At 42.2% G+C, this 16229-nt stretch overlaps 1 protein-coding gene across 1 annotated transcript in view; it reads left to right on the plus strand.

Annotated features, from left to right (window-relative positions):
• The window catches only part of LOC126188107 (cytochrome P450 9e2-like), a 43841-nt gene that overhangs the window by 16608 nt on the left and 11004 nt on the right, over nucleotides 1-16229 (plus strand). The window contains exon 6 of the mRNA XM_049929573.1: nucleotides 5709-5930. Coding sequence (XP_049785530.1) covers nucleotides 5709-5930 — 222 coding nt within the window. The remainder of the gene's footprint in view (nucleotides 1-5708; nucleotides 5931-16229) is intronic.

A 16229-nucleotide genomic window follows, 5' to 3' on the forward strand; every position in this document is an offset into this window, starting at 1 on the left:
ATTCTAGTTCAGTGAAATAAAAATACCTGTTGAAAATAGCAGTCAAAATTTAAAAACTCTAGCTGCAACAAATCCAGAGATAAAGATACATAAATATGGCAGGTGGTGACACCCTTGGTTTGTGGGTAGCATCTTTGATTAGTAATCAAAATGTTATCTGTATCGGGTTCAAACCCCGCCACCTCTTAAATTTTCAATATAAAATTATCTGTACCGGCAACCGAAGACTCCCGGCATAAGAAGTCTCCCTCATTCTACCAACGGCTTTGTCAAAGAGGGTGGAGGAACGGACAGAGATTCGGGGCACTCTCTTGCCTTGGAGTGGGAAACTGGCCCTAAAGGCGGGAGAATCGGCTATCATCAGCGGCATGAGGATGCAGAAAGCAATGGAAACCACTGCTTTAAAGACACGTAATGTTTATTGACACGACGTGTGGCCTGTGTTGAAAAAGTGTCATGATGATCTCTCTATTGGCAAAAGATTCCGGAATAGTCCCCCATTTGGATCTCCGGGAGGTGACTCCCAAGGGGGCGGTGACCATCAGAAAAAGATTGAATAACCAACGAAAGGATAACGTACTACAAGTCGGGGCGTGGAATGTCAGGTGTTTGCACATGCTAGGGAAGCTAGAAAATCTGAAAAGGGAAATACAAAGGCTCATTCTAGATATTCTGGGGATCAGTGAAGTGAAATGAAGAGCAGACGAAATACAGGGCAACATCAACAGTAGCGGAAAATGTTGTAACGGGAGTATGCTTCCTTATGAATAGGAAGGTAGAGCAGAGAGTGTGGTGCGATGAACAGTCCAGAGATGAGGTTGTTCTCATCAGAATCGACAGCAAACCAGCATCGACAACGATATTTCAAGTATACCTGCCGAAGGCACAAACTGAAGATAAAGAGACAGAGAAATTATATGAAGATACTAAACGGGTAATTCACTACGTAAAGAGAGATGAAAATCTAACAGACATGGGGGAGTGCAGTGCGATTGTAGGGGAAGCGGTAGAAGAAAGGGGTTACAGGAGAATGTGGGCTAGGTACAACGAATGAGAGAGGAGAGAGGCTGATCGAGTTCTGCAATAAATTTCAGCTCGTAACAGCGAATACTCTGTTCAAGAATCACAGGAGCAGGAGGTATACTTGGAAAAGGCCGGGAGATATCGAAAGACTTCAGTTACATTACATCACGGTCGGGTAGAGATTCCGAAATCAGATACTGGGTTGAAAGACGTACCCACATGCAAATATAGACTCAGGTCACAATTTACTAGTGATGAAGAATAGACTGAAGTTTAAGAGACTAGTCAGGAAGAATCAAAACGCAAAGAAGTGGGATACGGAAGTACTGAAGAATGAAGACATATGCTTTAACTTTTCTTTGGCTATAGTGACTGCGATAAAGAATAGCTCTGTAGGCAGTTCAGTTGAAGAGGAATGGACGCCTCTGAAAAGGCAGTCACAGAAGTCGGAAAAGACATTGGTGCAAAGAAGGAAACTGCGAATTAACCACGGGTAAGAGAAGAAATACTTCAGCTGGTAGATGAAAGAAGGAAGTAAAAAAATGCTTAGGGAAATTCAGGAATATATATTCTTCACATTTTCCATGCACCCATTTCGCCTTAATTTCGCTGTGACTCCCATTTATTTCATTCCTAAGCGAATGGAAGAACTGACACAGCATACAGAAAAGTCAAAACAACCATCGATGAAATTAAAAACAAGGATGGTAACATTAAGAATGCAATGGGAGTTCCACTGCTAAATCCAGAGGAGAGAGCGGATATGGGGAAAGAGTAGGTTGAAGGCCTCTGGAAGGGGAAGATTTGTCTGATTGGACAGAATAAGAAGTAGGAGTCAATGGGTAAGAGATAGGGGATCCAGTATTACGATCAGAATTTACAAGAGCTTTGGAAGACTTAAGATCAAACAAGAAATATATTACATTCCATCAGAATTTCTAAAATCATTCTGGGAAGAGGCACCAAAATGATTATTCACACTGGTGTGTAGAATATACGAATCTGGTGATACACTATCTTACTTCCGGGAAAATATCATCCACCCAGTTCCGAAGGCTGCAAGAGCTGACAGGTGCGAAACTTATCGTACAATCAGCTTAACAACTCATACATATGTTGACAAGAATAATATACATAAGAATGGAAAAGAAAATTGAGGATATGTTAGATGACGATCAGTTTGGCTTTAGGAAAGGTAATAGAGAAACAGTTTTGACATTGAGGTTGGTAATGGAAGCAAAACTAAAGAAAAATCAAGACAGATTCCTAAGATCTGTCTACCTGCGTAAAGCGTTCGACAGTGTAAAATGGTGCAAGATGTCCGACATTCCGAGGAAAGTAAAGTAGGTGTGAGCTATACGGAGAGAGGTGTAATATACAACATGTACAGAAGCAAAGAGGGAATAATAAGAGTAGAATACCGAGAACGAAATGCTCTAATTATAAAGGGCGTAAGATAAGGATGTAGTTTTTCGCCCCTACTGTTCAATGTATGTATTGAAGAAGCAAAAATGGAAATAAAAGAAAGGTTCAAGAGAGGGATAAAAATTCGAGGTGAAAGGATATCATTGCCAATATTCGCTCGTGACATTGCTGTCCTTAGTGAAGGTGACGAGGAGTTACAGGATCTATTGAATGGAACGAGCGTTCTGAGTACGGAATACTGATGGAGAGAAAATCGAAGGAAGATGATCGTAATGAGAAACAGCAAAAACGAGTACAGAGTGAAACTTAATATCAGAATTGGTGAGGTTAACGAATTCTGCTATCTAGGCAGACAAAATAAATACGATGGACAGGGCAAGGAGGACATAAAAAGCGGACTAGCACTTGGAAAAGGGCATTCCTGGCCAAGAAATCTGCTAGCATTAAACGTAGGCCTTAATTTGAGGAAAAAATTTCTGAGAACGTACGTCTGGAGAACAGGATTGTATGATAGTGAAACATGGGCCGCGGGAAAACCGGAAAAGAAGAGAATCGATGCATTTGAGATGCAGTGCTACAGAAGAATGTTGAAAATTAGGTGGAGGTGATATGGTAAGAAACGAGGGGGTTCTCAGCAGAATCGGCGAGGGGACGAATGTATGGAAAACAATGACAAGAAGAAGGGAAAGGATGATAGATCATCTGTTAAGACGTCGGGAAATAACTTCCATGGTACCAGATGGAGCTGTGGAGGGTAAAAACTGAAGCAGAAGACGGAGAATGGAATATATCCAGCAAATAACTAAGGACGTAGGTCGCAATTGCTGCTCTGAGATGAAGAGGATGGCACAGGAGCGCAATTCGTTGCGGACCGCACCATTCCGATCAGAAAACTGATGACTCGTATTTAACATTAGCGAGATATGGCGTTCCGTCTCCTCTAGAGGGAAAATAAGCAACGATGATGTGACATTATTACCACGATTCCTTTTCCTAACCGTTTAAAATATATCAACTTTCAATGTAACAGTTCATTTCATGGCCATACCAGAACTCACCACACAAAACAAATGAGTACGAACCTTACTTAAGATTAATTTGGTGGGTCTGGAGTACATGATTACGTAAAGGAGTGCCTGTACACACTGCATACTTTGCATATTGAAAAAATTCTACTGATGCGCTTTCACATATTAAGAAAACACACTTCTCAAATGATGTTCAAATGGTTCAAATGGCTCTGAGCACTATGGGACTCAACTGCTGAGGTCATTAGTCCCCTAGAACTTAGAACTACACTCCTGGAAATGGAAAAAAGAACACATTGACACCAGTGTGTCAGACCCACCATACTTGCTCCGGACACTGCGAGAGGGCTGTACAAGCAATGATCACACGCACGGCACAGCGGACACACCAGGAACCGCGGTGTTGGCCGTCGAATGGCGCTAGCTGCGCAGCATTTGTGCACCGCCGCCGTCAGTGTCAGCCAGTTTGCCGTGGCATACGGAGCTCCATCGCAGTCTTTAACACTGGTAGCATGCCGCGACAGCGTGGACGTGAACCGTATGTGCAGTTGACGGACTTTGAGCGAGGGCGTATAGTGGGCATTCGGGAGGCCGGGTGGACGTACCGCCGAATTGCTCAACACGTGGGGCGTGAGGTCTCCACAGTACATCGATGTTGTCGCCAGTGGTCGGCGGAAGGTGCACGTGCCCGTCGACCTGGGACCGGACCGCAGTGACGCACGGATGCACGCCAAGACCGTAGGATCCTACGCAGTGCCGTAGGGGACCGCACCGCCACTTCCCAGCAAATTAGGGACACTGTTGCTCCTGGGGTATCGGCGAGGACCATTCGCAACCGTCTCCATGAAGCTGGGCTACGGTCCCGCACACCGTTAGGCCGTCTTCCGCTCACGCCCCAACATCGTGCAGCCCGCCTCCAGTGGTGTCGCGACAGGCGTGAATGGAGGGACGAATGGAGACGTGTCGTCTTCAGCGATGAGAGTCGCTTCTGCCTTGGTGCCAATGATGGTCGTATGCGTGTTTGGCGCCGTGCAGGTGAGCGCCACAATCAGGACTGCATACGACCGAGGCACACAGGGCCAACACCCGGCATCATGGTGTGGGGTGCGATCTCCTACACTGGCCGTACACCACTGGTGATCGTCGAGGGGACACTGAATAGTGCACGGTACATCCAAACCGTCATCGAACCCATCGTTCTACCATTCCTAGACCGGCAAGGGAACTTGCTGTTCCAACAGGACAATGCACGTCCGCATGTATCCCGTGCCACCCAACGTGCTCTAGAAGGTGTAAGTCAACTACCCTGGCCAGCAAGATCTCCGGATCTGTCCCCCATTGAGCACGTTTGGGACTGGATGAAGCGTCGTCTCACGCGGTCTGCACGTCCAGCACGAACGCTGGTCCAACTGAGGCGCCAGGTGGAAATGGCATGGCAAGCCGTTCCACAGGACTACATCCAGCATCTCTACGATCGTCTCCATGGGAGAATAGCAGCCTGCATTGCTGCGAAAGGTGGATATACACTGTACTAGTGCCGACATTGTGCATGCTCTGTTGCCTGTGTCTATGTGCCTGTGGTTCTGTCAGTGTGATCATGTGATGTATCTGACCCCAGGAATGTGTCAATAAAGTTTCCCCTTCCTGGGACAATGAATTCACGGTGTTCTTATTTCAATTTCCAGGAGTGTAGTTAAACCTAACTAACCTAAGGACATCACAAACATCCATGCCCGAGGCAGGATTCGAACCTGCGACCGTAGCGGTCTTGCGGTTCCAGACTGCAGCGCCTTTAACCGCATGGCCACTTCGGCCGGCTGTCAAATGATGTGCTGTTGCAGTTGTCAGCTCATTGTGATTAGATTCGAATAGCTTTGACTCTGGGTCTAAAGAAATCGTCTTCAGTGTGACTGTAACCTAAGAAACAGATATGAATAACAGCCAGGTGCTGATGTATTTTCATGGTACATCACCGTTGCAGTTACTGGTATCCGTATTACGCCATCTCCAGATCTGATACACAGCGATGATGCACGGTCAAGCATACAACTTGTCAACCTGTGGGAACAGCTCCCAGTGATGCTGACTACGAGTTTCATTCATAGCACTGAATAAACTGCATACAGTCCACTAATACGTCAGTATTGATCTTGCCTGTCGAATTTCGTTGCTTTCCAAACTGTTGATTAAATCGTTGTCAGTTCTGTTGACGTCTTGTCCTACGTTGAACAGGACTCACCGACGAAGACGTGGCGGCGCAGGCGATGCTCTTCTTCTTCGCTGGCTTCGAAACCGTGGCGACCGTGCTGACGTTCTGCAGCTACCTGCTGGCGACGAACGGCGGCGTGCAGCGGCGGCTGCAGCAGGAGGTGGACCAGCTGATGGGGAAGAGCGGCGGCCAGCCCGGCTACGAGCAGGTCGTGGCCAGCCAGTACCTCGACATGGTCGTCTCTGGTAAGCTGAAGATACCGGCTCCACTCACAGATGTTTTGTAAGAGCGTGCATTCCACAAGATCTTACTAGCGTGCACTTGTAAAGCCGCAAACTCACATCCGACGCAGTGTATTCGTAGATTATAAGTCTCTCCACGTTTAGAGACTGCTGCTGTTTCGCAACTGTAAGCTCAGTTACTGAGAGACCGCTGCACTTGCTGATATCTTCTTTAAGTCCACGGACCTGAATGTCTACTTAAATAAAGAATAAATCAGCAACTGGTGCGGTTTTTCGTTAGCCAATACTCGTAAGTGCCTCTTACTCCCTAAGGGAATGATGCATTCCTTGGCTGCCATTGTACTTCTCAGTGTCGTAGTCTATAGTGACTCTTTTGGAGACCGATAATCCATGTAAGAACCATCACGTATTCCGCAAGCAACAATTGTCTGAAACTGTGCTTGCTATACCCGTTGACGACATATGGAAAGCCTTCGATATGGCTCCGTATGTCAACTAGTAAGATATCGTATGTGTTTGCGGGAGATCGGAACAAGGTGTTTCAATTGAGGACTTACTAGCAAGAGGAATCTCAGTGGATAGCGCCTAATAGCGAGACATGATTCCAAGTGAAAGGAACACCCGGGGTATGTGCTGAAGAAAGTGTAATACTGTTCAGGCTGTATACTGAGGTGACTTGTGGCCATATCGGTTGGACCCTAGACGACTGGAAAACCATAGTTTGATCATATGAATACCGATTTCAGCTGGTAAGAGCTGATGACAGGGTTTGAGCGTGTCGCAGACCCCACGATGTGCAAGCTGATAGTGGTCCTGCCTCGGGCGTCAGTGTGTGTGCTGTCCTTAGCGAAAGTAAGTTAGATCAAGTAGTGTGTAAGCTTAGGGACCGATGACCTCAGCAGTTTGGTGCCATAACATCTTACCACAAATTTACAGATAGGGCTTTGATCACTACATGTGAGGCGAGGCGGACCCGCCGTTTGTTAAAGGAGACGAAGGGTATTGTGTTGTCAGGAGAGAAGCACTAACACAATAATGGGTTGGCAAAGAGAGCTCAGTGCCTTCGTATGTGGAATATTCATTGGATGTAACTTGAGTAACAAATCTTTTGGAACATTTCAACTATTCTGAATGTGCCAAAATGGACTGTTGCTAATGTCATTGCGGAAGGGAAACCCAAAGGAACAACCACAGGTTCACTAAACCAGAAGACCTTAAGCGCCGACGGGCAGGAACCAGCCGAGGACTACGGAGGGCGGCTGTGAAACGACGCACGAAACAAGCAGGATGATGAATCACTCGTGGGTTACAAAGTGCTTCCTCCTCGTTTTGTCGTGTACGATTGTAAGACCAATTTGATGCTGTTTAAGGTCACGCTGTGTGGTAGATTGTCACGTGTACGTAGTGTAAAGTCGTAGACTTTCGAACCACCGAAGAGAAAAATGAATTTCTTTTCCATCTCAAGTTTTTGCCTTTTCTTCCTGTGATGACGATCTGAGAGACTGGAAACAGTAGAGGATAAAGGTTTATTTGTTCAGCTGTTGGTTACAAATACCGTTCTTTAAACGCTACCAGCAGTCTAACAAGCACAATGGCTGTGCATAGGAAGTTAAAAGGAATGGGTACAATGTTCGAGCACCTCATGATAGACCGCACAGATTTGTGGCCAATATTAAGCCATACTTGAAATGATGTAAACAGCGACGGCACTGGATTGCAGATGACTGGAAACGAGTGATACTGGATTAGAAATCGCGCTGCGCCTTGCGACAGCTCGATGGAAGGATTGAGGTTTGGCGGATGGCTAGGAACGTTACCTGCCTTTGTATGTAGCGAAGTACGGGAGAGGTGGTGTTAAGGTGTGGCTATGGCCTCCGTGGTTTGTGTGTGTGGTGTCCCTTGTTACTGTTAACAGAACGTTTGAAACGTCCCCTTAGAACGATTTATACAAGACTGTGCTTAAACTGACACACAATATTTTTTAGCGCAACGCAGTCTGACTTTCAGAAATCCCTACAAAGGAATGGCCCCAACTAACATTAACCTGTACCTTTCACAAATCACTTACCTCACCAAAAATCTTCGTTACTCGAACTACTGCAATACAGCGAGCGCCACTACTGCCAGCTAAATAAAAGATTCAAACTACGGAAGGCACTAACTACTGATAGGCATAGTTAGCAAATGAAAGATTTTAATAGAGAACAAACAATGTATTTACCTTAATAGTGTTGAAAAACCATAACATACATGTTCATGACATTCAGTCTTACAAATTTCCAAACTCCGCCATCTCTCTCCCCACATCCACCACTGCTGGCGGCTCACCTCCAACTGCGCAACGCTACGCGCTGTTCACATCCAGCTGCCACTGTCCAACACTACAATGGCAGACAACAATGCAAACTAGCCACTGACTGCACACAGCACAGCCAGTGATTTTCATACAGAGCGCTACGTAACGTTGCAAATAAGAAAACATAAACAGCCTACTTACATAGCCCCCAAGCTTCCCACAAAAAAATTTTACAAATTGTTTTGGGCAGTGGCCAATAATGATTTGATAAAATTTTTCATAATTACAATAACAAAGATATCAAATGCACACACTTATTGATAAAACGTTGGTCAAATGCTAAAATTTTCTCACAATCCATAAAGACAGTCCAGGTTGGTCATCACAGTAAAATTGCAGTGTTTTTCCCAAAGTCTGAGCAGTAAAAGAAAATGCACACGGAAGTAGTGGATTTCCATGCAGTCTTGGAGAAGTAGTGTTGTCCTTCCAACAGAAAGACAATGCTGACTCTTGACATGCTGACAGGCAATGGGCCACAACAGAGCAAACACACAGCAGAGTCATTCGACGTTGTGAAGAAGATTGGTAGGTAGGTCATCACAGAGCAGACCCACTGTAGTCGTGGTAGAGATTGTAGTATTGGTGGGCCACCAGAGGTGCAGACCCACTGCAGTCCTTGTAGAAATAATGGTACTGGTGAGTCATCAAAGGTGTAGACCCACTGTAGTCCTTGTAGAAATAATGGTATTGGTGGGTCATCAAAGGTGTAGACCCACTGTAGTCCTTGTAGAGATGGCCAGCAGCCATCTGCTGCGACTGTGCAGGTGCACAATCACCATCGAAGAGTCTTGCAGAGAAGATAGCAAGTCCATAAACCACCACTTGTGCATGCACAAAGTTTTTGGAATTGTCCTTAGAACCAGCAATGCTGTTTTCCACTCCCTTGCTGAATTATCAACACACGTGCAAACACTAACAGTCCCTACTTCTCACATATTGTCCATATACTATGACCAACAGAAACGTGTGCAGTGAAATGTAACTTACAAGTTACTAATATGATGAACCGGTGTCAATTACGATTTTATAACATGAGAATACAATTACAAAGGTACAAAATACATTATTAAAGAACATAACAATACAGATAACATTTGTAGTGCAGGCTTTACAAAAGAATCGAAATAACATATACATCAGGGTTACAGGAATTATGACATGAGTACATACATAAAAGATCAGAATAACTTTTGAAACATCAACTTTACACATGAGCATTAAAACAAAACAGAATAAATAATGTCTAAGCATATTTACAAGGTAAATAACATATTATTAATGCCAATTATATTTGAGGATAACAGTATTCCTCATCATAGTGAATATAGCTTAGTATTAGAAGAAGAAAAAATTCTATGAAACTACACAGAGACAGGAAGAAAACAAATACACAAGGGTACACAAACACATAGTGGGATAACACAAAAGGAAAGGACAGGGTTCGTTTTCAGTGTAACATTTGGTACTGCAGTCCAACCCAAAACTTCATTCCATAGATCTTTCGTCTTATTTCAACCTTTGCTTCCACCAAAAAAAATCCTATCCAAGCATGCTTTCTGTATTTTTCTCGTATAACCTCTCAGTGCATGTCTTCAAATTCATCACAACTCATTCTCTTACATAGTCTACCCCTTCTTAAGCTAACTTAAATGTACTGAGCTCAGATGCTAAACTAAGGGACGAGGCAATGCAGCAGCACAAAACAATTAACACGAGCAGCAATGACAAAAAATTTAAATAGGCAAAGCAACTGCAGGACTACAACTAATATAAGGTACTGTGCAGCAAACAAGAAAAATAAATCAGTAGTAAAACTAGCTTAGAAGAGTAACACAAATTAAAATTCAGTAGCACTATGCCTGGCAAACAGCAGTAACTTATACCTAAACATGTCATAGCTCAAGCAGAAAAAATATTACAATAAAAACAACAATGCAGATAAGGGGAATGTATATTCACATCTTAATGTCTATGTAATTAAAGTGGTGCACCACAACTTATTCTACAAAAAAATACCAAGTACTTGAAAAGAAAATTATATATGCAGTTATTGTTATCTGTCCCTTCTTATTGTTCTTTCCATTCCAAAAGCTCCTTTTTTGAAGAATGTGGATCACAAAATTATTATTTAATAGATCTGTTGACAGATAGTGTTCACATTAGCAAATGCATCTAAGTTTATTTTATAAAACTAATGCTGCAACACAGCTGGATACTAGATATTAAACAAAATGAGCAATCTCTCAACTACAAAGACAATAGATGTAAAATGTTTCTAATCATTTCATTAGGCATTTTAGTAAATATCATAAATTACGAGCTCCACAGTATGCTTTCAACAAGGAAATGTCAATAGCGAGGACAATGGCCTCCCCTTTCCTTTTTTCTACCTGTGCCTCTGACGAGGCACTCACTAATAACTTGTTCTCCCGGCGTCTGACACAGCTGGGTGCCCACGACGCATTACGTGCAGGTGGTCACTTAACTTCCTTACGGAAATATTTACGACAGCAGTTTCCGCTACAGTGACAGTCTCATATACAAAATTTCACGGGTCGAGAATTTGCGTTGCAAATGTGTAGAAACAAAATCTTATGAATATAACAGTGTCCAAAAAATTTTCGTCGGCATTGTAATACATTCACGCATTTACGTACATTTCATAACTCTTAAAGTACGATTCTTTGTTTCCAACAACCTTTTTCACAAACCAGAGTCTCTAACCACTACTCCTTATTCCTTACCTTGTTACACATATACATATTCGTCGACACTTCTTCAATATTTCATCATAACAGATACGTAGCTTAATCAGATAACTCATATAGCATCAGCTTATTGATCATAAACATATCTCAACAGCATAACACACATCGTCGTCGTAAAAATAACATCATAACACCTCAGTCAAATCTCAAAATCGTCGTAGCTTCCTCCAATAATTTCAAAACCTAAAAAAATTCTCTGTTCATGTCAAAACTGTCGTCTGCCGCAAACGTACTTTAAAACTCGTAATCCCATACCAAATATATCATTCGAAGCTCTCATAAGATCACAATAGGTCCAAAAAAATATGAACAGTTCACAAAGTACAGAAAAAATACAATTTCATAAGTGTGAAGTTATCCAACTGTGTAATTGCGTAAACATGTGTTACTGATGTAGTAAAAAAAATGTTTGTTTCTCTGTTAAATAATCAGATAGCTGTGTAATTCTGTGTTAGAGAAATATGGTACCGATGTGTAAAGTTGTATAAGCAAATACCATGTTAGCTAGGGCTCCTTGTGCTTGCCAAACACATGATACACAAAGTAAGCGTGTACCCCCCTGAGGATTAATGTAATTATACCCTCAGGTGTTACTGATTACAGCAATGAAATGAAATGTATAACGGAAAACCTTTGTGTCATTGTACTTCAAATATCTTTAAAAATAAATGTTTTAAGTATAAAATTAATCACTCATATACGTGTACTGTAGCGCTAAACTGTGCGTCTTGTTGTGAGATAATCTCTGTGGAAGTGTCGTAGTTATCGTCCTCCGAAAGCTAAGTTCTGCAGAAGTCAATGTACTTACCTCATGATAAACAAAGGTGAAATGCTTTGCGTATAGATATCTTAGTTATTACGCTTATTGTCGTGATGAGGAAAGTACTGTGCTGTAACGTAACGAAAAAGGCTGTCACATTGTAGCTTACTATTAAAACATGTTTTACTTTCCAGAAGAATTCAGAAAAACAGATACACTGCAAAAGCAACAATGTAAATTGTGTCACACATTAGTAGCGTCGTGATATAATCGTGTAGCTGTCAAAGAAACCAAATGCTAAGTCATCTTTAGTCCCACAGAAAGTACTCCAAATAAAGAATGTATTTTCAAGTGAACCAAAATGTTGCATTAAAATCTCATTAGCAGTACTGGTAAATGTTCTAAGTATGTGAGCCTCATAGTCGTTACGTAATCGTGCAACTAACAAGCAAAAATGTACACACACAATAACACTGTGTCGTCTGTTCGCAAAAACAATGCATTCGTAATTTCTGATTAAATAAGTTCTCTTGGTTCTTGAGTGGATATTGAACTTCAAAACATTGTTGCATGTTAACAGTTTCTCAGTGTGACAAATTGTACAAGTAGCGTGAAGTGAAAATTGCAAAGACTAAGTTAAAAAGCAGATTATCTGTCAATAAATGGTTTTACATGTGAAATGTGGTGTAAACCTTTACTCTTCCTAGTACGCAGAGTTTCAACTGCAACGCAATTATCATGTGGTATACGTCGGTAAAGAATACTGGAATTTTTCTCAAGGTTAGCGTCTATGTTATTTTTCTCTGAGCCAGCCAGCACACGCGGCAGCCTGCGGTGTGAGTCATTGTCTGTTTCTTTGTTGGCGCGCGTCGTTATTGGGATTAGGAGACCTAACTTCCACAAATTCACGTTGTCGAGAGTGCCCTGCTCTGTTTGAATCCCGCCAGTTCTGATGAAATTCAGGTCTGTCATTACGATCATATCGTCTGTCGTCATGTCGGTAGTTCCTGTACTTTCTTTCTTGTCGGTTAAGTGGTGGAGAATTTCTCCCTGAATTATCACTGCACAGTGGATTGTTGCGTCTGAAGTTATTCTGTCTCCCGTGATAATAATAGTTCTGGTTGCCAAATTGTCTGTTTCTATGAGTGTCTCTGTCATATTCATTACTACAGAAATGCGATCTCTCTCTGTAACTATTACTCTGCCAGTGGTTGTCATACTAATGGTGTCTGTTTTGGTCACGATTTACGTTGTAAGAATAGAATTGTCGTGTCCAGTTATTGTTTCTGTCGTCACGGAATTGTGACAGATGTGAGCTGTAGTGATTGTCTTCCTGTTTTCGCATCCCGCGACTGTCCGTGTCAATTTCTAATTCTTGTAAGAGTCCCTGAAAAGCTTCAATGTCGTCTTTGCAACGTCCTGCCAAAATAATATGTCGTAAATGTTCAGCCAATTTGATTAAGCAAATGCGGATGAGTTCTGAGGGGCTGTATGGGTTTGATAGGTACTGATTCTTGTGCAACATGTCTTCAAAATATTTCACAAGACTGGAAAATTCAGATTGTTCGAAATGTTTCAACATGATGCCATGTTGTACTCGGTCTTGTGTGGCTTGAGACCAATATGCTGAGAGGAAGGCATGGTAAAATTCTCCTTCACTGTGGCAATCGTGAATGACCGATCACATTCTCTAAGTAGCCACACATAAATTCTAATCTGTGCTCTAATGACCAGTTGGGAGGAAAACAATGAGAGAATTGATGGAGCCACGCTTGTGGATGAATGTCGTTGGCAGAATTCTTAAACGTTTTGAATTTACGTGTAGTAATGAACAGCTTATAGTCAAAATCATCGTGTCGGCGAGTAGCATATCGGTCATTGTTACGTCGTGTCGGCGGTTCCATCTCAAAATTCGGTGTACCTTGCCAATTTCTTTCATAATTTCCGAAGTGCCCTGAGTTATTATTTTGTGGCTGTTCCGTATTTCTATGTCCCTCTTCCCGTATTGGAGCGCGAGTGTCCTCTGAAATACGTAACTCTTGTATTACCTGTGTCAGCTGATCTTGTACTTCCCGGATTTCTCTTTGGTGTTGCGTATTAATTTGATTCAGATTTAGTTTCAGTTTCCTAATTTGTTCGCACTCTTCTGTGTCATTAAAGACTACAGGTCTTGTGTCATTCAGATCATCATCTACCTTTTTCAGATAAGTTAGTGAACTGATCCGAAAGTTCGGCTACTTTCTCCGATAGTGTACTTATTTCCTCAGTGTGTTTTTCTGAACCAAGTTTCAGAGTGTCCATTTGTGTTGAAATCGTATCTACTGTGTCCTTTAAGTTTTCTTGAGTTTTTGCAAGTTGTGTAACTGAATCGGCAGATGCAACTGAGTCAATTTTAGCTTGCAAGGTGTCATGATTTTCATGAACAATAGTTTGCAGTTCTCTTATGGCTGCTTCGTGATTCTGTAATGCATTTTCATGACGCGAAAAAATAGGTTGGAAATGCTCACAAATTTGTGTTTTACGTCATTACAGACTTTTTGACATTTCGATTCAATGTTATGTAACTCAGCAGTTAAATCTTCACGTGTTTGCTCGAGACTTTGTTCCAATGAGTCTAACTTTTGAAGCTTTTGTTCCATTGTGTCTAACTTTTGAAGCTTTTGCTGTGTTTGTCTCTGATTTTGTTCCATTGTGTCTAACTTTTGAAGATTTTGTCCCATTTGTCTCTGATTTTGTTCCATTTGTTGCATTAATTGCAATAATAATGTATTAGTGTCTGGAATCTGTTTCTCTATGCTTTTTGGCAGTGCATTTTCACCTGCAACATTCACATTTTGACAAGCAGAAAATGTGTCTTGACTTATTTGAGAAAAGGGTGAGGACGCAAAACCTGAATCTACAGTATTTGCAAGATTGTGTCCTGTCATTTCGGATTCCTGAGGCAAGCTGTTGCCGACCGATCGATCGATAATGCTTCCCTGTTCACTAATTGTTTCACTGCCTGCGCCATTGTTTGCCGCCCGCTCCATTTCCCTATGCACAATTACCAAATTACTATGTTGAACATTAGTTAATTCATTACACGGTGGCGCTAACACACTACTTTCGTCTTCACTGTCATTTCTCAGTTTACTTTGGAGCCTAGTGTTACGTTTTTCACACGCCATTATTGTCACAATATTTCACACGATAACACAGAAAAGCACAATTTGAAGAGCAAAAATAAGAGAACACATTAACATAGCACTGAAAATAATATCTAGTTAATTGCAAGCACAGCTGCGAAATACTTGGTGCAAATCTAAATGCATGCCACAACTGTGTACAACAATGAAAAACTACAACTACAAAGGAAATTCTCTCTATAATTACGCGCTAGCAATAAACAATAGCTACACTAATTACACAAACTACAAGAAAAAAATCAGAAGATTCCAGTGAGGTATCCTCGGCTAAGGGTCGACATATGAAACGTCCCCTTAGAACGATTTATACAAGACTGTGCTTAAACTGACACACAATATTTTTTAGCGCAACGCAATCTGACTTTCAGAAATCCCTGCAAAGGAATGGCCCTAACTAACATTAACCTGTACCTTTCACAAATCACTTACCTCACCAAAAATCTTCGTTACTCGAACTACTGCAATACAGCGAGCGCCACTACTGCCAGCTAAATAAAAGATTCAAACTACAGAAGGCACTAACTACTGATAGGCATAGTTAGCAAATGAAAGATTTTAATAGAGAACAAACAATGTATTTACCTTAATATTGTTGAAAAACCATAATATACATGTCCGTGACATTCAGTCTTACAAATTTCCAAACTCCGCCATCTCTCTCCCCACATCCGCCACTGCTGGCGGCTCACCTCCAACTGCGCAACGCTACGCGCTCTTCACATCCAGCTGCCGCTGCCCAACACTACAATGGCAGACAGCAATGCAAACCAGCCACAGACTGCACACAGCACAGTCAGTGATTTTCATACAGAGCGCTACGTAACGTTGCCAATAAGAAAACATAAACAGCCTACTTACATAAAGAAAACATAAACAGCCTACTTACATAAAGAAAACATAAACAGCCTACTTACATAAAGAAAACATAAACAGCCTACTTACATAAAGAAAACATAAACAGCCTACTTAGACTTTGAATGCGGAAGAACACGAACGCCCTTCACAGCATAGTGTGCAACATGCAGTAGAGGAACATTTCGAGACGATGACTGTGTCAATACGACAATGCACCTTATCATAAAGCAGTGGTTTGTGCGCAACAGCATTCCTGAAACGGAGTAGACCGTCCAGACCAGCGTTCCTACCAGAACCCAAGGACTTACCTTTGGGATCGGTTACAAAGTCGAGTCTGCTCCAGACCCAACCGTCCAACATTCACCACCTTCTCCGGTT

Source organism: Schistocerca cancellata, chromosome 5 (genome assembly GCF_023864275.1).
Source record: "Schistocerca cancellata isolate TAMUIC-IGC-003103 chromosome 5, iqSchCanc2.1, whole genome shotgun sequence".
In the NCBI taxonomy this organism is placed as follows: domain Eukaryota; kingdom Metazoa; phylum Arthropoda; class Insecta; order Orthoptera; family Acrididae; genus Schistocerca; species Schistocerca cancellata.